The sequence below is a fragment of the Cicer arietinum genome, chromosome 2, assembly GCF_000331145.2.
Source record: "Cicer arietinum cultivar CDC Frontier isolate Library 1 chromosome 2, Cicar.CDCFrontier_v2.0, whole genome shotgun sequence".
NCBI lineage: Eukaryota > Viridiplantae > Streptophyta > Magnoliopsida > Fabales > Fabaceae > Cicer > Cicer arietinum.
Genome location: NC_021161.2, coordinates 3,471,075 through 3,491,903, shown reverse-complemented (window position 1 = coordinate 3,491,903; position 20,829 = coordinate 3,471,075). Strand labels below are relative to the sequence as shown.

General features: G+C 29.3%; 4 protein-coding genes across 5 annotated transcripts in view; 3 read left to right on the top strand and 1 right to left on the bottom strand.

Annotated features, from left to right (window-relative positions):
* Positions 1-1,102: 1,102 nt before the first annotated feature.
* LOC140919313 (glucan endo-1,3-beta-D-glucosidase-like) lies at positions 1,103-1,453 on the top strand. The gene has a single exon (XM_073365152.1). The coding sequence runs from the start codon at positions 1,103-1,105 to the stop codon at positions 1,451-1,453; it is 351 nt and encodes a 116-aa protein (XP_073221253.1).
* A 1,628-nt stretch (positions 1,454-3,081) lies between these two features.
* On the top strand, positions 3,082-5,507 carry LOC101499037 (glucan endo-1,3-beta-D-glucosidase-like). Its single transcript, XM_012719884.3, has one exon. The coding sequence runs from the start codon at positions 3,223-3,225 to the stop codon at positions 5,242-5,244; it is 2,022 nt and encodes a 673-aa protein (XP_012575338.1). The 5' UTR covers positions 3,082-3,222; the 3' UTR covers positions 5,245-5,507.
* Positions 5,508-15,273: 9,766 nt separating this feature from the next.
* Positions 15,274-18,062, top strand: LOC101497834 (uncharacterized). 2 transcript variants are annotated; one of them, XM_004514372.3, is made up of 5 exons: positions 15,274-15,407; positions 16,446-16,676; positions 16,779-16,866; positions 17,199-17,438; positions 17,898-18,062. In XM_004514372.3, exons 2-5 carry the CDS (start codon positions 16,474-16,476, stop codon positions 17,898-17,900), a joined length of 534 nt encoding a protein of 177 aa, XP_004514429.1. In that variant the 5' UTR covers positions 15,274-15,407; positions 16,446-16,473; the 3' UTR covers positions 17,901-18,062. The 2 variants fall into 2 exon arrangements, with proteins under 2 accessions (XP_004514429.1, XP_004514426.1); XM_004514369.4 differs by lacking the exon at positions 17,898-18,062 and having other exon boundaries at positions 17,199-17,796.
* Positions 18,063-19,000: 938 nt separating this feature from the next.
* Positions 19,001-20,829, bottom strand: part of LOC101497498 (uncharacterized) — a 4,397-nt gene continuing 2,568 nt past the window's right edge. Inside the window, exon 2 of the mRNA XM_004514367.4 lies at positions 19,001-19,800. Coding sequence (XP_004514424.1) covers positions 19,197-19,800 — 604 coding nt within the window. The 3' untranslated portion in view covers positions 19,001-19,196. The remainder of the gene's footprint in view (positions 19,801-20,829) is intronic.

Here is a 20,829-nt window from a genome sequence, read left to right as displayed (position 1 = left end):
AACTTCAAGATATTAGACCGAGAGTGCGATGATCTAATAGTGCTAAAAAGTAGGACAATTTGGTATTATTTTTTCATAGTGTGACAATTTGGTATGTTTGTTTTTAAAAAATAATATACTTAAAAAAATTCTATAATTTAATAATGGCATCGAAACACACGAGAGGAAAATAAAATAAGGATAGAAAAGGCAAAGAAAAACTAAAAGTAAAAACGCAAACCTTTGGCAAGTGATTAAATAAGGATCAAGAGGTACTCCGGCGGCCTTTGAAACGGTGGCCAAACGGTGACCGTAGAAGGATCCCAAAGACGGTATGTGAGGGTCGGTGGTGGCCAACAGATTATTTAAGTGATCAACAATCAAATGTGACTTGATGTTAGTAATTGGCTTCGTTTTGAGACCTTATTTCTGATTTTGGCGCTTTTTTGCCTCCTCCTTTCTTCTCCATCGATGCAGAAGTCAAGTGAATTGAAATTAATTGAATTGAAAGAGGGATAATATGGAGAAGTAGAAAATTGGGAAAAGCCTCTCAGTTTTTTTTATTTTTAAACAACAAAAACATTAACAAGTTCACCAGATTGGCGGTTGGGTGCGTAAGTGTCGGCGGTGCTTCGAGAAACAATAGCCAAAAGGCTGTGGATGACCGGCTTTGTGCGACAACGGCGCTGCGGTTATGGCGATGGCAGCGTGCAAGAAAGAGAGAGTCGATATAGAAGAGGAACAGCGGCTGATATGGTTTCAAAGTTAGTTTTGTTTTAAGTATATCTTTTTTTTTTAACCTACCAAATTGTCACATTATGAAAAAATAATATCAAAGAGTCCTACTTTGAGGAACTATTAAATGATTGCACTCTTGATCTGCGACATTCTAAAGACTTTCTTTTTTTTTTAAAAAAAAAAAAAGGTCTGTTCCCAGTTTGCAACCATGTACTATGCTTACAAATTTGTTTTATTTTTTATTTTTTACAATTATAAAATTATTTATTTAATAAAACAAAAATAATTATAATATTTTAAAAAATAAAATATTATTAATAAATTAAGGCATGTTAAAAAGGAAGGAAATTTGTATGAAGAAGATTTTACAAAAGAGAATAGGATGATGGGAGTTTTGTGGTCTAATAAGAGAGATAGTGGATTATGGTTTGCACCTTCTGCTTGGAGAGAGTGTAGGTTAGGGATTCAGCTTTTACCATTGGTTCCAATTTCTGAAGTTTTGTTTTCTGATTTTGGTTATGTGAAGGAACTTGTGGAGTGGACTTTGCCTGCTTTGGATAGGGAAGGTGTTGAAGAAGGATGGAAAGGTTTTGTGTATGCTTTGGAAGGTCTTTATGATAATGAAAGTGGTTTGAAGAATATAAGAAGTTTAAATGGTTTTGATGATGGAAATTCATTCACTAATCTGTTATGGTGGATTCATAGTAGAGGTGATGAAAAAGGAGGATTTGAGTGATGGAAATTCAATGTTCATGGTTTGCTCATTATTATTTCCAATGTTAAATGGTTTCTATATATTTAAAAAGAAAATAAGAAACAACTGATTCAATTGCTTAATGAATTTCTGTTAAGAATAAATCTTTCTATAGAACACAAATTTAAATTTTAATTGAAATAATTATTGATTAAATTTTATTTATCTCTTAAATGAATTCTGAATTACTAAAGTTTCATTACAATGGAAACTAGAGGTTAAAAAAAAAAAAAAAAAAGTAATAAATTTTTAATAACTCTTGCATTGTATTGTAGATTTTTAATAAAATCTATTGTGTAAACTTGTAAATTTATTTTATGTTGCTGTACCTATTGTTGATAGAAAATCCAAAAAGTAAAATTCCATTTACAAACTTGGTTGTTCTAACATCAGCGACTTCAATCCAATTACTTATCATACAACAACAAGACAAAGCAAACAATGACAAAGGCCTCAAAAAAAAAAATACTTAATTGAAAGAATTCAAAAAAAAAAAAAATTAATGAGTAATCAGAGTTTTGTGTATTGATAAGTAATTAGTGATAGATTGAAGTTGAAATTACAAAATGTACGGAATAATTGTACCTAATTGGATAAATAAGTGAAAAAGTTTGTGGTATATATTAGTAAAACAAAATAGAATAAAAGTAGAAGATAGAGAAAAATAAAAGATACAAAAAATAGTATGCTTTAGAAGATACCATATTTTATTTTAATATTATAATAATAGATAATTAATTTGAACAATAATTCATCTCAAGTTTATAATGAGTTATTAAACATAGAGTAAAATTTGATATGTGTGTGTTATATGCTCTCTTCAAATTGAATGCTTGCACTTGCACTATGGTGATGGTGAGCATGAAACATTTTTAATACTTTTTATAGTTGGCACAATGGTGTGCTAATTATATTCAAACCTATTGATATATTCTTATATATACTTTATCCAATTTAATATAATCTATTTTCAATTCAACAATTATGTGTTGTCATGTGTCACATTTTCTTTTTTCTTAATTCAGCATAATACTAAGTATATACAATAATTAATTTCTCCATGGAATACCAGAAAAGCAAGTACATTATTCTAAGGTTCCTTTCTAACAAAATCATGGTTTTTACTTGTTTTGTAACTTTCATGTATAAGGACTTATGTTGATCGTGTAATTTGGTCACATTCATGTACCTTACCTTAAAATTAAATCAATCATTCAATTCTCTTTACTTCCACTCTTTACACACCTTGTAATCTCATTTAAGCCGCCATAAAAAACAAACCTTCCCATCAACTTGTGCTATAATATTAGTTTACAATTTCAATATTATATAGTCAACTTGACAACCATATTTAATCATGCATACATCAACCAAATTACTCAAATCCCATTATTCTCCTATTCATGACAATTTTATAATATATGAAGCAACTTGTAGATATATAGAGTAGTTGCCAATATTGATAATAATATATCCGGTGTATATATTATCGATATTTCATATTAATGACATATTTAATGTAAGATATGTCTATTTGGTATCTGACACCAACACTATAATACTGTTTCATTTTTTTAAATTATTACTAATGTCTATATTCAGTACCGTGTCTGATGTCGAAGTATGTGTACTAAAGAAAAGAAAGAACTCCACTCAGCTCAACACATACCCTCAAAGAAACACTATAAAACTCATGATTCAATATCACTACAATATCCATTAAGACCTTAATCATCATAATCAAACACAACATGTCTACTATCAAAAAGAACACTCCTTTTATCTTCCCACAGACAAATTCAACTGTCCTCCCTGACCCCTCCAACTTCTTCTCTCCAAATTTGCTATCCACACCCCTCCCTACAAACTCTTTCTTCCAAAACTTTTCTCTCAAAAATGGTGACCAACCTGAATACATTCATCCTTACCTCATCAAATCATCAAACTCATCACTTTCTGTCTCATACCCTTCTCATTTTTCCAATTCATCTTTCATATACCAAGTTTTCAATGCTGATCTCACCATAACTTCCTTAGAACAAAAAACCAATCAAACTTCCAATGAAAAACACATAATATCTTCTTATAGTGATCTTAGTGTCACCTTAGATATCCCTTCATCAAATCTAAGTTTCTTTCTTGTTAGAGGAAGTCCTTATTTAACTTTTTCTGTAACAAAACCAACACCTCTTTCCATTTCCACCATTCATGCCATTGAATTCTTAGTCCCTACAGATCCATCCATTACCAGGTACACCTTTCAGCTTAACAATGGTCAAACATGGCTTTTATATGCTTCCTCGCCGATCAAGTTGAGCCATGATCTTTCTGAGATCACCTGTGAGCCTTTTTCTGGTGTAATTCGGATCGCTTTGTTGCCGAATAACGATCGTAAAATTGAAGATGTTCTTGAGAAGTATAGTTCTTGTTACCCTTTATCAGGTGATGCTTTTCTTAGAGAACCATTTTGCGTTGAGTATAAATGGCAGAAGAATGGTTCAAGTGATTTGCTACTATTAGCACACCCTCTTCATGTTAAGCTTTTGTCTAATAGTGAAAGTGATGTTACTTTTTTGAATGATTTGAAGTATACAAGCATTGATGGTGATCTTGTTGGTGTTGTTGGTGATTCATGGATTTTGAAAACAGAACCTGTTTCAATAACTTGGCACTCAAGCAAAGGTGTAAAAGAAGAATCGCATGACGAAATTGTTTCATCGCTTTCGAAAGATGTTGAAGGTTTAAACTCATCAGCAATAACAACAACATCATCATATTTTTATGGAAAATTGATTGCAAGAGCAGCTAGGCTTGCATTGATTGCTGAAGAAGTTTTTTTCTTTGATGCCATTCAAAAAGTTAGGAACTTTTTGAAGGAAACAATTGAACCATGGCTTGAAGGAACTTTCAATGGAAATGGATTTCTATATGATAGAAAATGGGGTGGCATTATAACTCAACAAGGGTCTAATGATAGTAATGGCGATTTCGGTTTCGGAATTTACAATGATCATCATTATCATTTAGGATATTTTCTTTATGCAATTGCTGTTCTTGTTAAGATTGATCCAACATGGGGTAGGAAGTATAAAACTCAAGCTTATTCACTTATGGAAGATTTTATGAACTTGAACATAAGATTAAACTCGAATTATACGCGGTTAAGGTGTTTCGATCTTTACAAGTTACATTCTTGGGCTGGAGGGTTAACTGAGTTTTCTGATGGAAGGAATCAAGAGAGTACTAGTGAAGCTGTGAATGCATACTATGCTGCAGCATTGATGGGAATGGCATATGGTGATGCTTCACTTGTGAGCATTGGATCAACCTTAACATCATTGGAAATTCTTGGAACAAAAATGTGGTGGCATGTGAAAAAGGAAGGGAAATTGTATGAAGAAGAGTTTACAAAAGAGAATAGGATAATGGGAGTTTTGTGGTCTAATAAGAGAGATAGTGGACTTTGGTTTGCAGCGGCTGAGTCTAGAGAAGCTAGGCTTGGAATTCAGCTTATACCATTGAGTCCAATTTCTGAAGTTTTGTTTTCTGATGTTAGTTATGTGAAGGATCTTGTGGAGTGGACTTTGCCTGCTTTGAATAGGGAAGGTGTTGGTGAAGGATGGAAGGGTTTTTTGTACTCATTGCAAGGTGTTTATGATAATCAAGGTGCATTGGAGAAGATAAGAAATTTGAATGGTTTTGATGGTGGTAACTCTTTGACTAATCTTTTGTGGTGGATTCATAGCAGAGGTGAAGATGGTGATGATGAGTAAAGTTATTTTCACAATTTCATTTCATGCATTGTATCTTACTTGGATTTGGATTGGGTGCATACAGAGTCACATGCGTCAGATGGTCCAAAGTTTAAATGTCTAGTCTTGATCAGACGGTTAAGATATGCGTGACTGCATGCAAATACGTGGTTGTGACCGTTCATCAACTAAATATATCTTACTTCGGTTTTTTATTTTTCAAATTATGTTTGATTATAATAATTCATGATATGAATGAATAATAGTTGTGAACCTTTCATTCATATTTGGTACATGATGACTTTTGCATTCATTTCTTTTGCCAGTTGTTTGTGTAGAGCATGATGAGTTTGTGAAGATAAGGTGTAAGAGTAACAAGTTGTAGCCACCTTTGACTTTTCTTATGCCTTTTTTGTGTGGAAATTATCAGTTTTAAATAAAGCCAGCTGCTACTAATATATAAATAAATGCAACTTACGAAGGCATTTATTTATATATTTGTTAGAACAACAAACTGAGTAACAAGTAGTAGCTGCTTTGACTCTTTTCTATGCTTTCTTTTGACAACTACATGTTCTATAACCCAAAAATAAATAAAATCTTTTATCTTAATTTCTAATTTTAACTATCACGGAATGTTAACTTAAAAAATTTATCTCACACAATTATAAAATGATCCACAGTAATATCTGTTAATAATAACTTTTCATTTTCTATATATATATATATATATATTTAAAATAGAATTATAAATTAGTTTTGTATTTTAAAAATCAGTCCTATATGTTGTAAAATGTTGACATAATTAACCTAATTTAAATTTGTTAAAATTAGCTTTTTAGGTAATAATTAGAGGCGTAGTTGTGCAGGTAATCCAACCATTTGCATAGTAATTAATTGAAATAAATAAAAACAGCCAACTTAACTCAAAATTAAGATAAAGGGCTGAAATTTTTTACCCAACATTGGAAAAAGAAATTTGAAAATTTAACCCTGAAATTGCAATTTGTAATGATAATAAAAGCTTTAAACTTTTGTTTATTATTATTATTATTACTATTATTATTATTATTATTATTATTATTATTATTATTATTAATATACTTATATTTTATTATTTAATTTATTAATAATATTTTGTTTTTTTAAAATATTATAATTATTTTTATTTTATTAAATAAATAATTTTATAATTGCAAAAATGTAGGAGAAAAATGTGTACGCCTAATGCATAGTCGCATTCTGAAGATGCGACTTTCTATTAAATAAAACAGAGAAAAAAATCTTCAGAAAGTCGTTGATTGAGCGTGTGATGATCTAGTAGTGTTAAAAAAGTAAGACAATATAATATTATTTTTTTAAAAGTGTGGCAATTTAATATATTTAAAAAATAAAGAGATATATAAAAAATAAAACTCCTACATTAATTTGTTAATTTATTATTTGACGTGTGTAATACTCAAAGGGACACTTTCAAGGTATCCCCTATGAACTCAACATAACATATACTTACTCTTAATAGGTGTAGGGCCGTCACGTGCAACCAGATACACATATCTTCGTTTACTTGAATTAAAATTTGTATTAATATTTGTAACTTTTTATTCTCTTATTATTTTAAATTATATACTTTTAAAATATTCAAAACTATTTTATAATTCCAAATAGTTGTTCATGTTAAAATCTTGAACTTTAACAGTGTTTTGTACTTTATTGGTTTTATAAACTCAAATTATTTGAAATTGTTGATTTACTGATTTTAGGAATTTGTTAGCGGTTGAAGCTTTAAATTTTAGGAATTAATTTTGTGATTTGCAATTATATTAATAGATTGTTCATTGATAAACACTGCAATTGATCATTAAGTGACCGTTGTGAGAAATTAAGTGAGTATGATTCGAGATATGATGAACATACAAAAAAGAAAAAGTTTGAAAAGTAACTCAATCTTAAACAAGAGGTCTTGATAATTTAATTTAATTTTTTTTATAAAAGAATCACTCATTTATGTTGAAAATCATAATATTGATGTTTAAAATTTTGATAATGTTCATTGTGACGATGTTAATGTAAATAATTCACTTGATAACGAAGATGTTTGTAAAATTGTGATATAACATATAATTTTGAGAATTTTTTTACATATAAATATAATTGAATGTACCAAAGTAGTAAAATTTTATAATTAAAAAAATATTTATGTTAAAAAGAATTGAAAAATAAATAACTTTTTTGGTCTTAGAATAGATGATAAATTTCACCATAATTAACTATGTTGATACCTAATTTTGTCTGTTATTTTATGATTTTTAATAAATATTAAAATAATAATAATGATGAAAATGATAATAAAAATAAATAGTTAGACTTTTAAATTTTAGAAAAACATGGATGTGTTTGGTTTCTATTTGACTATGATTCCTTTTAGAAATTTTAACTATTTTTTAAAATATGAAAGAAAAAAAAATGTATTTAATTGAATTTGATTGATGGTAATAATAATCATTATAATTGTCATCATTTGAATGAAAAGAAACCGAAAAGAAATATATCAATGGTAATAAAAATCAATATAATGACGATAAATTAAATAGAAAAGAAACTGAAGAAATGAATCAATGATAATGGCCAATTAAATGAAAAGAAACCGAAAAAGAAATAGATTAATGGTAATCAATTGACAATTATTCTCTTGTCTTTTGTACACCCAAAAGTCTATAAATAGTCTACCACAAGAGGACAAATGGACGGAATTCAAAACACAATTTGAGAACACAAAAATAAAATAGAAGAGAGTATAATAGGCAAAAGAGGATAAAAGTGCAGGAGAAGATTGGAAATACGAACTCATAAGAAACTAGTGTGGAAAATATTTTATCCTCGTCCATTTTTATTGACATTATTGTTGTTATAGAGTTTTTGTATGATGGATATATGACATTAAAAGGTATTTTTTTTTTTTTTTTTTTATGTTTAGCGATTAAATTTTAGAATGAACTAATAAATATCTCGGTTGTAATACGATCATTTTTATTTTCATTCGATTGTGACCTCTCCTCTTTATTTTTTTTTTCTTGCGTGTTAGGTTTTAAACTCTTTTTGTTATTACTGTCGTCAGTCCGCGCCACATATGCACCGCCGGCTCGTAAATCGGCTTTTGAATTTTTATCATTTACAGTTTGTAAAAGTCAAAAAAGTATTTTCTTAAAATAACACAATACACAAATCAATATACAACACATCACTCTTATTATTATTATTATTATTATTATTATTATTATTATTATTATTATTATTAGGAACAGCGGCTGATATGGTTTCAAAGTTAGTTTTGTTTTAAGTATATCTTTTTTTTTTAACCTACCAAATTGTCACATTATGAAAAAATAATATCAAAGAGTCCTACTTTGAGGAACTATTAAATGATTGCACTCTTGATCTGCGACATTCTAAAGACTTTCTTTTTTTTTTAAAAAAAAAAAAAGGTCTGTTCCCAGTTTGCAACCATGTACTATGCTTACAAATTTGTTTTATTTTTTATTTTTTACAATTATAAAATTATTTATTTAATAAAACAAAAATAATTATAATATTTTAAAAAATAAAATATTATTAATAAATTAAATTAAATTTATTTGAACAAACAAAATATATTAAATTAAAGAAAAAAATAACACAAATTGAAAAAAAAATACATCAAATTTAAATTTTATTATTATTATTTTTATTAATTTTTATTTATTAAATAAAAAAAATAAGAGGAAGTTGTTATAATATAACAAGTCGTTTGTTTTGACACATCTATAATAAATACTAAAAGTTGTGGCAATAAGGTTCGGTTTTGTTATGAATTAAGATACAAGTCACATGTATCGCATATATCAAAAAAGGCATGTCAGCAGTAGTGTCTATGTCGATGTTTCATAAAGTGACAATTAAAATCTAATAATGGAATTGAATCACACGAGAGGAAAACTAAAAAAGGATAGAAAAAGCAAAAAGAAACTAAATAAGGATAACAAAGCAAACTTTTGGCAAGTGATTAAAGAAGGATCAGGAGGTACTCCAGCGGCCTTTGAAACGGTGGCCAAATGGTGACCGTAGAAGGATCCCAATGACGGTATGTGAGGGTCGGTGGTGGCCCATAGTGCAAGCTTTTTATGTGATCAATTCTCAAATGTGACTTGGTGGTAGTAATTGGCTTCGTTTTTATTTTTCCAGTGGCTTCTTCCCTTAGACTAACAGGACTTTGAGAACTTATTTCTGATTTTGGCGCTTTTTTGCCTTCTTTTTTGTTCCCCATCGATGCGGAAATCAATTGAATTGAAAGAAGGATAATATGGAGAAGTAGAATATTGGATAAAGCCTCTCAGTTTTTTTTTAAACAACAAAAACATTAACGAGTTCACCAGATTGACAGTTGGGTGCGTGAGTGTCAGCGGTGCTACAAGAAACAATAGTCAAAAGGCTACGGATGATCGGCTTTGTGCGACGAAGACGACACTGCGGTTATGGCGATGGCGGCGTGCATAAAAGAGAGAGTCGATATAGTAGAGGGACAACAGCTGATATGGTTTCAAAGTTTTTTTTTTTTATCATATAATTTAGAATTTTTTTTTAAGTATATCCTTCTTTTTTTAACAAACCAGATTGTCAAAATATGAAAAAATAATATTAAAGAGTCATACTTTGTAGCACTATTAAATGATTGCACTCTTAGTCTATGATATCCACAAGACTTTCTTATTTTTTTTTAAAAAAAAATAGAAGGTTGCATCCCCATTATGCAACAATGTATTAGGCTTATAGATTTTTTTCTTTTCATTTTTTACAGTTACAAAATTGTTTATTTAATAAAACAAAAATAATTATAATATTTTCAAAAAAAAATATTATTAATAAAATAAATAGTAAAATAAAATTATATTAATAATAATAGTAATAGTAATAATAATAATAATAATAATAATAAAAGTATTAATAATAATATTAATAATAATAATAATAATAATAATAATAATATTTATAATAAAGTAAAGTAAACTATATTAATAAAATAAAATTAATTAAATTGAACAAACAAAATACATTAAATTAAAGAAAAAAAATAAAACCAATTGAAAAAAAATACATCACATTTAAATTTTATAATTATTAATTTTTATTTATTAGATAAAAAAAAATAGGAGAAAGTTGTGATAACATAATAAATCGTTTGTTTTGGCCACATCTATAATAAATACAAAGAGTTGTGGCAATAAGGTTCAATTTTGTTATGAATTAAGATACAAGTCACATGCATCCCCTATATCAAAAAATGCATGTTAGCAGTAGTGTCTATGTCGATGCTTCATAAAGTGACAACTAAAACCTAATAATGGCATTGAATCACACGAGAGGAGAACTAAATAAGGATAGAAAAAGCAAAAATAAATTAAATAAGGATAACAACGCAAAATTTTGGCAAGTGATTAAAGAAGGATTAAGAGGTGCTCCGGCGACATCTGGAACGGTGGCCAAATGGTGACCGTAGAAGGATCCCATAGACGGTATGTGAGGGTCGGTAGTGGCCCACAGTGCAAGCTTATTTAAGTGATCAATTCTCAAATGTGACTTGGTGTTAGTAATTGGCTTCACTTTTATTTTTCCAATGGCTTCTTTCCTTAAAGTAACATGATTTTGAGACCTTATTTCTGATTTTGGCGCTTTTTTGCCTCCTCCTTTCTTCCCCATAGATGCACAAATCAATTGAATTGGAAGAGGGATAATATATCGTACACCTTTGGATTGTTGCGATTTGAAAGAGTGATAATATGGAGAAGTAGAAGATCGGGGAAAACCTCTAAGTTTTTTTTTTTAACAACAAAAACATTAACAAGCTCACCAGATTGGCGGTTGGTTGCGTGAGTGTCGGCGGTGTTTCGAGAAACAATAGTCGAAAAGGCTGCGGATGACTGGCTTTGTCGACGACGATGGAGTTGCGGTTATGGCGACGACGGGATGTAAGAAAGTGAGAGTCGATAGAGAAGAGGGACAACGACTGATATGGTTTCAAAGTTAGTTTTTTTTTTAATCATATAATTTAAGTTCAAATTTGTTTTAAAAGTTTTTGCTCTCAATAAATATTAAAAAAAATTAATACGTAAATTTATATGGACAAAAAATCAGATGAAAATATATTTATTTAATTTTATAAATTTCACTTTGTTTATTTTTTATTTTTTTTTATTTTATGTTTTTTCTATTTATCATCTTAATTTTAAAAAAAAAGCAAAAAATCGTTTGTATTTGTTTGTCTTAGTAAAAATTACTCTTTTAAAAAAAGCAATTATGAAAAAAATACTTTTTTTTGAAAAACTACCATAAAAACAAAAACAAGTTATCATTTGAAACAATATTTAGATTTTTGCATATTCTCATTTTTGTTTAAGTTGTAATAAACAGAAGAAAACTTTAAAAAGTGGTAATTTTTCTTTTTTTAAGAAGTAGTTTTTCTGCAAAAGAAACTTTAGCAAACTAACCTTAGAGATTTTTAAAAAATAGAAGTTTTTTTATGTTTGTCTGTTTTAATAAAGAAAAATTTAATTCAATTCTTAAAAATAATTATTTTTTTAAATGTAAATAGGCGGATAAAACATTTTTAGTAAGTTATATTCTTCTAAGAAAAAAATTTGATTGTTTAGAAAAATTTATAACAAATGGACCCTTCATGGTTCCGATTCTAATTTTCTACCGATATTCCAATTTTATTTTTTATAAGAATCATTCCCATGTTTGGGAGAGGTGTTTTGGGGCACTTGAAAATTGAATTATTTTCATGCATTTGAGAATTTGAAGTCAAAAACTTTAGGTGTGTTTATTTTATGATTATATTTTTCACTTTATTTTTTTAATATGTGTTACTTAAAATTATAAAAAGATTGTACAAAAGAAAATTATAAAAATATGTGAGACTCATGAAAATATGTGAAAAGATTGTAACACCTCACTTTGAATCATTGTACTTGTTTTATATCAATAACATTCTTTAGCCTTTCAAAAAAAAAATATATAGGTTTTCCCAATAGATCGACTTTAAAATTAAGTTAATTGATGTTAGTTCGATAAAAAACTATTGGCCTCTGTTATTTGAAATCATGGTAAATATATTGTGGAGGGATAAGAACCAATTAGTTTTTTCAAGAACACCATTTGCAATCTCAGGTGGGCTATCTCTGTGTTAGTTGAGTTTTGAGGGTTAGTTTATGGTCTAATAATGACTTGCAATTTGGGTTTGACTACTATTTTGATGAGAATAGACTTTCTTGTTATAGTCAACATAATCTGGTCAAGGAAAACAAGTAATCTCTATTTTATGTTGCTTCTTCAAAAAGTCATATTTCTTGTAGATCACGTAGAATGAAATTGTAGTAAATCATGTTTATTGTAAGGCTAATCAATATGTTGATAAGCTGCATAACCTTAATCTCGGCGGATATTTTAGTATTGTTGACCTACCTACTCCTCCTTTCTTTGATGATGATTGTAGATAGATATTTTCCTCTCGTTTCGTCTCTTCAATTGTTTTTGTAATTTTCCCGTTTATAAAAAAAAAGTATTAGAGAAAAGATGAAATTATAACTAAGGATGATGCTTTTTCTAAATATGAAAATTATTATTTGACATTTTTATTGTGTTATAAAATATAAATGATTGTTCATTTCATGTGTCTCATATCTTATTTGTTAGTGAATAAAATTAACATATGTTATAAGACAAAAAAAAAAACACATATTTTGAAGGAAACAAAAAAGAATATTTTCACAAAATAATTGACATATTATAAAGCGTTATTTTGTTCATATAAAAAATTTTCTTTAGGAGAATTTAACACAAATTTTAGTATGTACTCTTGTTATGATACACAAGAGGATATCTCATAAAAAAAGAATTTAAGTATGATAAACAAGAGAATATCTAATAAAAAAAATAAATTTAAATACAATAAACAAGAGAATATAAATATATGTTAAAACTATGTTATATAATATGAATAATGTAATTGGAGTACAAAATTTAATATAAAATGAGACACAAACTCAATACCGTACAAAATACTATGGAGGTCACATTTTGTTTTTCAGAAAATATTAAAGTATTGTATTTGTATCTTATTTTGTGTTAAATTTTGTGTTATGATAACATTACTCTATATATAAATAAGAAATAATTCAATTGAAAAATATTGATATTATTAAATTGAATATATATTTCAGATTCAAATTCAAGATCTTACAATTATGTGCAAGTTTTTTTTATCACTTTTTCTATAAATAAAAATTTGTCATACTAAATTTAACATATGTTTTAACATATATAAACTTTTTTCTTCAAGAAAATTTAACTCGTCTTTTAATATGTATTTTTCTTTTTTCTTATTTTCTATCAAAGCAAACAAGAAAATATATATTTTTTACTTTCTTTTCTTTTACTTTCTTTGTAAACAAACAATCAATAAATTATCTTATTTTTCTAAAATAATATCTTACACTTTTAAAAACTAAAATCACAGTTTATTCATTTTAGTAAAACCATTGTTTTAATTATTGAAATTATTATTTTAATCTCTACCTCATAGAAAATTTAATTTTTAGTAATTAAATATTCAAAACATCAATCATAATATTATCATAAAAATTAGCATAAGAACAGTAAAGATGGGTTGAAAGAGTTTTGACGATGGTGGGGCAGCATGAGAGGGTGCAACGACTGCCTCTTCACTAATGTAGGGTATTGAATTTTTTTTGAGGCCACATGGTAGCATTGCAATGATTATGTTCAATCAATGGACACAAACGAGTGAAAATTAGATTACCTTTCCGGCGCAAATGTCAGACGATTCGTAACGATAATAAAGCTAACTCTTAAAATTTTATTGCATAATGTGAAATTTGGCTGGATTGAAGGCTAAGAAGTTGGATACAGACTCGGCCCAAGGGAGAGGCACTTATAGCCTTTTCTTTACGCATTGCCAAAAAAATATTATTTTTTTAATACGAATTTATATAGACACAACAATATATTATAAAAAATATTTATTATACACATACACAAAAAGACTAAATCATTGACTAAAAAATATTTTTGGATTGATATTTTTCAGTGTAAAAAATATCATAGTAAAACCTTCGTCTTAATTTTTGCTAACAATCGATAAAATCTTATATAAATTAAATAAAACATATTTTTGTTGCAAATTATTTAATAAGCTTTATACTACAACTAAATTGACTAATGAAGATGGTACGATGAGAGAAATATTAAGTATAAATTGAGAAATTACGAGATTAAAAGTGAGTACATCGCCCACGTGAGAAATATTAGTTATAAATTGAGAAATCATAGGACATTCGTGAACATATTGCTAACATAAATTATTAGTGTAGTAGTATACATACTATTTTCTTCTTCATCTAAAAGATGAAAAATTTTACATGAATTATTGATGTTGTTGTAGAACATTTAAAATGTATTATTTTATTTTTTTGAAAAATATACAAAAAATAGATTTGAAAATGCTATTAATTCTACTAAAGAAATTTTCTATAATTATTAAATAAAATATTAATAATTTATTTATTAATTTTTGAAAAAGTCTTGTTTAATAGTTTAGTCCTCATAATGTGTTGGGCCGGCCCCGGTTGGATAACACGTGGCTGAAATGGAAGCCATTAGAAGTTCGTTACAACTACACCGAATGTGCGCGATTATTTGTTAGAATCTGGACGTTATGTTATAGGTCTCAAAACCCTCTTGCTTTCATTAATTATTTTTTAAAGGTTAAATTCATTACCTCTATTAACCTCGCCTCCTTGTTGCTAAAAGGACTAAATCATTGCCATTTTTTTTACTTAATATAGGTAAGCAGCGCTACCAGAATCTCTTTAATAGTTTAGTCCTCATAATGTGTTGGGCCGGCCCCGGTTGGATAACACGTGGTTGAAATAGAAGTCATTAGAAGTTCGTTATAACTACACCAAATATGCGCGATTATTTGTTAGAATTTGGACGGTATGTTATAGGTCTCAAAACCCTCTTGCTTTCATTAATTATTTTTTAAAGGTTAAATTCATTACCTCTATTAACCTCACACCTCCTCGTTGCTAAAAGGACTAAATCATTGCCATTTTTTTTACTTAATACAGGTAAGCAGCGCTTCCAGAATCTCTTTCATTCATATCATAAACACTAAGTTCTTTAACTACAAATTCAAGAAGAAAAAAATTAGAAGGGTCAACATAGAGTCAAGCAAAAGTTTCATAGATATTGAATAAATAAAAGATGAACTTTTTTTTTTCAAAAAGTAAATAAATAAATGAGATGAACCTGAATTTGATGGTTGAGGTTGGTTTTATCCTTTATTTGATGAATTTTCGAAACGAAGTGTTCTCTGTGCGGGTTCCATACTTCCCATAGGACAATAAAATTTTATTTTGTCTTGTTTTTTCGTCGTTTCCGTCTTCTTTGATTACTTCTGAGTGTGTATAATTGCTTTTTTTTTTTTTTTTTTTTTTTTTTTTTTTTTTTCTGGTTTCAATCCTTATTTCTGCAATATTATTTTTTATACCCTTCTTTTTTTGTCGTTTCCAGCGGGGAGGTGCCGCTGTTGTGCACGACGGCGGTGGCTGGGACCCTAGAAATTGATAGAGGTGAAACGAAGCTGTTAACTAGAAATTGAGAATCCTTAATTTTCTCTCAAAAATAAGAATTCACTAAAATTTGAACCCTATATTGATCGCTGAAACTTCTCAAAAAGTTACAAAAATGTTTTTAGTAAATATGAAGTATTGACAGAGACACAGAACATGACATTGATTTTAATTCAAGAATTTGAAAGTAATTAAATATAACAATATTAACTTTAATCCAAAGTTAATGTGCTACATAGGTTAGTAATAGTGTAACTCTAGTTGATGTCTCATGATCATGAATTTTACTACTTCAACATTTGAATTTGGATGATCGAATTTTGTGTCAATTAAGAAGTGGAACTATTTCAAGAGGGATAGCTTCATAGTTGAATTAAGATTTTTGTATTATTTTTCTGATTGCTATTCAAATTGGTGTTAATATATGTGCACTTTATTATGATAATTTATGATAATCCTTCTCTGTATTTTGAGTTCTTGTATAGTTGGAACTTTCTCTAACTGATGTTTGTTGATAATGTGTTTCAACTTCAGAACAAATAGTTTCTAATAAAGCGACAAAATGTCCCCAGCCAAGGGGTCTCGTCTTGAGAATTCTTGGATTAAAAGGCCAACAAATTCTTCATCGCGTGTCACAAACTTTCCACGGAAGAGAGTTATTGATGAGTTAAGCCATCAAAATGTAATGAATCAAGTAGGGTTGTCCACAAACTGGCGTAAACATCCCAAAATCATATACAGCCGCAAATGGATAAGAAATGAAATGTGAGTGATTTGAGTTTCACATTAAAATTGGTTGCATTTACTTTGATTTATATTGCAATCGACTTGACACTTTACTAACACTCAGTTTTTTACTTACTTCAGTTCAAAAATGATCAGGGGTTTTCCAATTGATAATAAGCGACTTGCACCTATCCTGGAATACTTTCTATATTTATCCGCTACTTCAAAGGTTTTTTCATAAAATTTTGTCTGAGCATGCAAGTTTTTATTTGCTAATAACATTTTAGCCAATAAGAGGAGGATCAAATGCATGTTGTAAACAGTGTTGTTAATTGCGGATGGCAAAAAATAGCATTTTGTTCAAAATCCGCTATGCTATAGTACTATAGCGCCGCAATAGCGGCTATTTGACAATACTTTGTACTAAATAAGCATTGAGGAAAATATTCAATTTCCGCTATACTACAGTGCTATAGTGCCGCTATAGCAACTACTAGTATTTGAAAAAATGGTTGTAAAATTGTTAATTAATCACCATTGGTTTTTCTTCATATTTGGCAGGAGGATTATATGAACAATGTAACGTTGAATCAGCGTGTGCAACTTCTACTGGATGCTGGTATCGCTGATTATAATGGCATGCCAAAAGAGGGACCATCTACCTTTCTACTGTTCATGAGCAGCTGCCTTGTTTGCGTGACGGTGGTTCATCAATCCCGACATTTGCTGATAAGAATGTTCTCTGTAACAACCCTGTTTCAGGCGGTGGAAGCTATTTTCCTCAGCAACATGCAAATAATTGTATGTTTTAAATAAGATTGTGATTTCTTCCCAAGTTTCGATCCTTATTTCTGCAATATTGATTTTGTCTGTCCTAGAATTATTTTTATTTTCAATAAAAGTGTTGTTTTTACCCAATTATTTGCAGTGGACATAGATATGACAAGATACAGTGGAAATATAGGGACTATTCAGAATAATAATTCTATAAGTTTTCCTACAACAAAAGGAAAATTCGTCCAATCTGAAAATTTAAATATGAAGTTACCTCAAATTGTCTCGGCAAATATTTCAGAACATTCCAATCGTTTTCCTCAGCAACATGCAAATAATTGTATGTTTAAATTAGATTTTGTAATTTCTTCCCAAGTTTCCACCCTTATTTGTGCAATAGAGTATTGATTTGGCAGCTATATTATTGAATTTGTGTTTATTTTAAATAAAATGTTATTTTATCCAATTAATTTGCCACTTTTGCAGTGAACATGGATATGACAAGATACAGTGGAAGTATGGGGAATATCCAGAATAATGATTCTATAAGTTTTCCTACAACGATGGGAAAATCCCTCAAATCTGAAGATTTGAATATGAAGTTACCTCAACTTGTCTCGATGGATATTTTGGAACATTCTAATCTTTTATCTCAGCAACATGCAAATAATGTATGTTTAGATAGATTGTGATATCTTCCAAAGTTTTAATCCTCATTTGTACAATATTGATTTAATCTTTACAAAAATCGATTTGATCTATTCTCCTTAATACAGAATCTACGGGTCTCCTCTCCCCATGCTCAAACCACCTAAGCCAATTTTCTACCATTTTTTCTATTATAAGTGCTCCCCCAACTATCTCTAATGTTGTCATTCTTAATCCTATCTCGTCCAGCCTTTCTACGCATCCAACGCAACATTCGCATCTCTACTACACTTATTTTATCCTCGTGTTGATTTATTACCGTCCAACCCTCCGTCACATACAACATCAGTGGTCTTAAACCGTGTGAGTTATTGTATGATGATATCTTCAATTTTCACCAAGTCAAAATCAAAAGTATAAAGCATATCAATTAATACACCACTACTAAACCAAAGTTTAAACCATAATCCTCCTAAATCTAAATCATAGTCAACATTTAGAGCCATTAAGTCAAAGCAAGCAACATTAAGACCAATTAAATAAAACACAAACTTTAAAAATCATACGAACATTTGCAGGTGAATGTTTCAGGTGCATTAGAAGTTTGAAGGAAAGAAATATCATATTGCCCGAAAGTTTAGAATACATATAGTCAACCACCGTTGGATTGAAGCTAAAGGTAGAGAATCTAAATCCATAAAGGAAGGAAGGCATGTCCCAGAATCACAAGTCATTTCAAGCCAAAAGAGCATGCCAGCTCAAAATGTATTCACAAACTCATTACATGTAATATTCAAATACAACAACAGCCTGTTAATTGAATTTATACACACAAATGCATAAAAGTTTCTAACTTTAATGTTAGAAGGAACATATCAGGAATGTGAGAAGTTCTTAACTTTAGTGTTAGAAGGAACATACCAACAAAGTGCTTAAAGATATAGAAAAAAAGTAACTTATTGCTTTTGTAACCAATATGCAGTCAAGGTTGAAAACAATTATTGTTTTCCTAAAATATAGTATCAATCACAGCAGAAACAACAAAATTTCTTGAAAGTGAAATCAGCAGAGAAAACAAAAAAAATAAACTTATGGCACAATCTAAAAATAAATAACTTAATGCAGGAATCTTCGTAATTATAAAAAAAATGGGATTGTCAAATTAGCAACTTGACTGTTATCATGGCCTTTGCTCTGAGCAATTTCTTTTAAACTGGTCCATGATTTTTTTCGTCTTTTGCTTGTTGTGCTCTGAGTTTTTGTTACTTCTAAGTTTGCAGACATGCTTGGAGTTTCAATTTCTTTCATCGACGAGGAACTATTTCTCCTTCTCTTCTTTCCTTCTAACAAGGTTGGTGTACTTGACAGAGTTTTAAAACCATCCGTACGAGTAATGTTCTTAACTACAACTTCTAAACCAAAAGGGCGTGTTTTATCGGCTTCATCTTTGATTTCAACATCTTTGCTTACAACACATTTCTCTAATTTTGAAGATTCATGTATGGTTGGTTTTGTAGCACGTGTTGATTCTAAGGACGATTTTTCTTTTGTTGGGCATATCTTTTTTAAATGTCCCTTAGGGGTACCTCTCTTGACATTCTGATGTGAACAGAAATGGCACTTGTACACTACATTGTTTTGCGCGATGCTGCCAGACTTCTTGTGCCTATTCCTGACCCTTGATCTATTCTTCTCAATCCGTACAGTTGAATTAAAACCGGGATGAAGAACAGTTTCACACCTGCAGAGAATGATAAACATATTTCACGAATCCAGCGAAATTTCCAACTATCAAACGGCAAAGAGAACAACATAAGAAGAACATATGATAAATTATTCGAACAAACAAACAAATGTAGACGATAGTACAAAACATTTTTAAGCTACTTGAGTTGTCCATGATAAATAAAATGCTTCATTATAGGCACAAACAAGTGGCGCAGGCAAAAATATATGCTCATACATCATACACAAACTTCAAAATTTAAGTCATAAATCAAAATAACAAGATAAAAGTGGTTGGCTATACAAAGATGACAAAAATAGTGGTTCGCTACACAAAGTTCATGGGCAAGTTGAGAATCATCAAATTGAATCAAGATTCATGATGAGATTCGTGTCTCTAATAAATACAAAGAGTTGTGGCAATAAGGTTCAGTTTTGTTATGAATTAAGATACAAGTCACATGCATCGAATATATCAAAAGATACAGATAATCACAGAGTTGTCTCACACACATGCTCTTTGATTCAATCGAATTATATTGTTAACAAATGATTCAACAATACATATATCACGGTTCATATCAATTGAGTTCAATTTTGTTTGAAATCGAGATACAACTCACATAAATTGTAAGAATACAGATACCCAACTCACATGAATCGATAGTATACCTCATCCATGATAATTCAAACACTTCTAAACATATGGTAAGTAAGGCAAACAAGTATATTGCACCAACACTTCATATTGAAAATGTGTCACACCAACAGTGTTGTTTTTGAAATTCGAAAACCTTTGAAAACAATTTATGCCACCGAAAATATTACTGGGATGAGTCGCGGACTAGGTCGCTCTCTTTAAGACGTTTCGAGGCACTGCCCAAAATTGTGCAAGGCAGACTATCAACCACGAAGTCCCCAGGATAAAACAGCCCAGATTCACTGTATCGGAGTTCTACTGCACTGTAGAAAACCGTTCTAGAATTACCCCCTCTGTATGCCAGTCGATAGACTGACACTCGAATATAGCACGGAGGCTACTCAA

Bases quoted from the DNA above. Each gene is read 5' to 3' on its own strand.
- LOC101497834 (XM_004514369.4), top strand. From the start codon at position 16,474: ATGTCCCCAGCCAAGGGGTCTCGTCTTGAGAATTCTTGGATTAAAAGG. The intron at 16,677-16,778 runs GTGAGTGATTTG...TACTTACTTCAG, and splicing joins AAATGGATAAGAAATGAAAT to TTCAAAAATGATCAGGGGTT. The intron at 16,867-17,198 runs GTTTTTTCATAA...CATATTTGGCAG, and splicing joins ATTTATCCGCTACTTCAAAG to GAGGATTATATGAACAATGT.
- LOC101499037 (XM_012719884.3), top strand. From the start codon at position 3,223: ATGTCTACTATCAAAAAGAACACTCCTTTTATCTTCCCACAGACAAAT.
- LOC140919313 (XM_073365152.1), top strand. From the start codon at position 1,103: ATGGGAGTTTTGTGGTCTAATAAGAGAGATAGTGGATTATGGTTTGCA.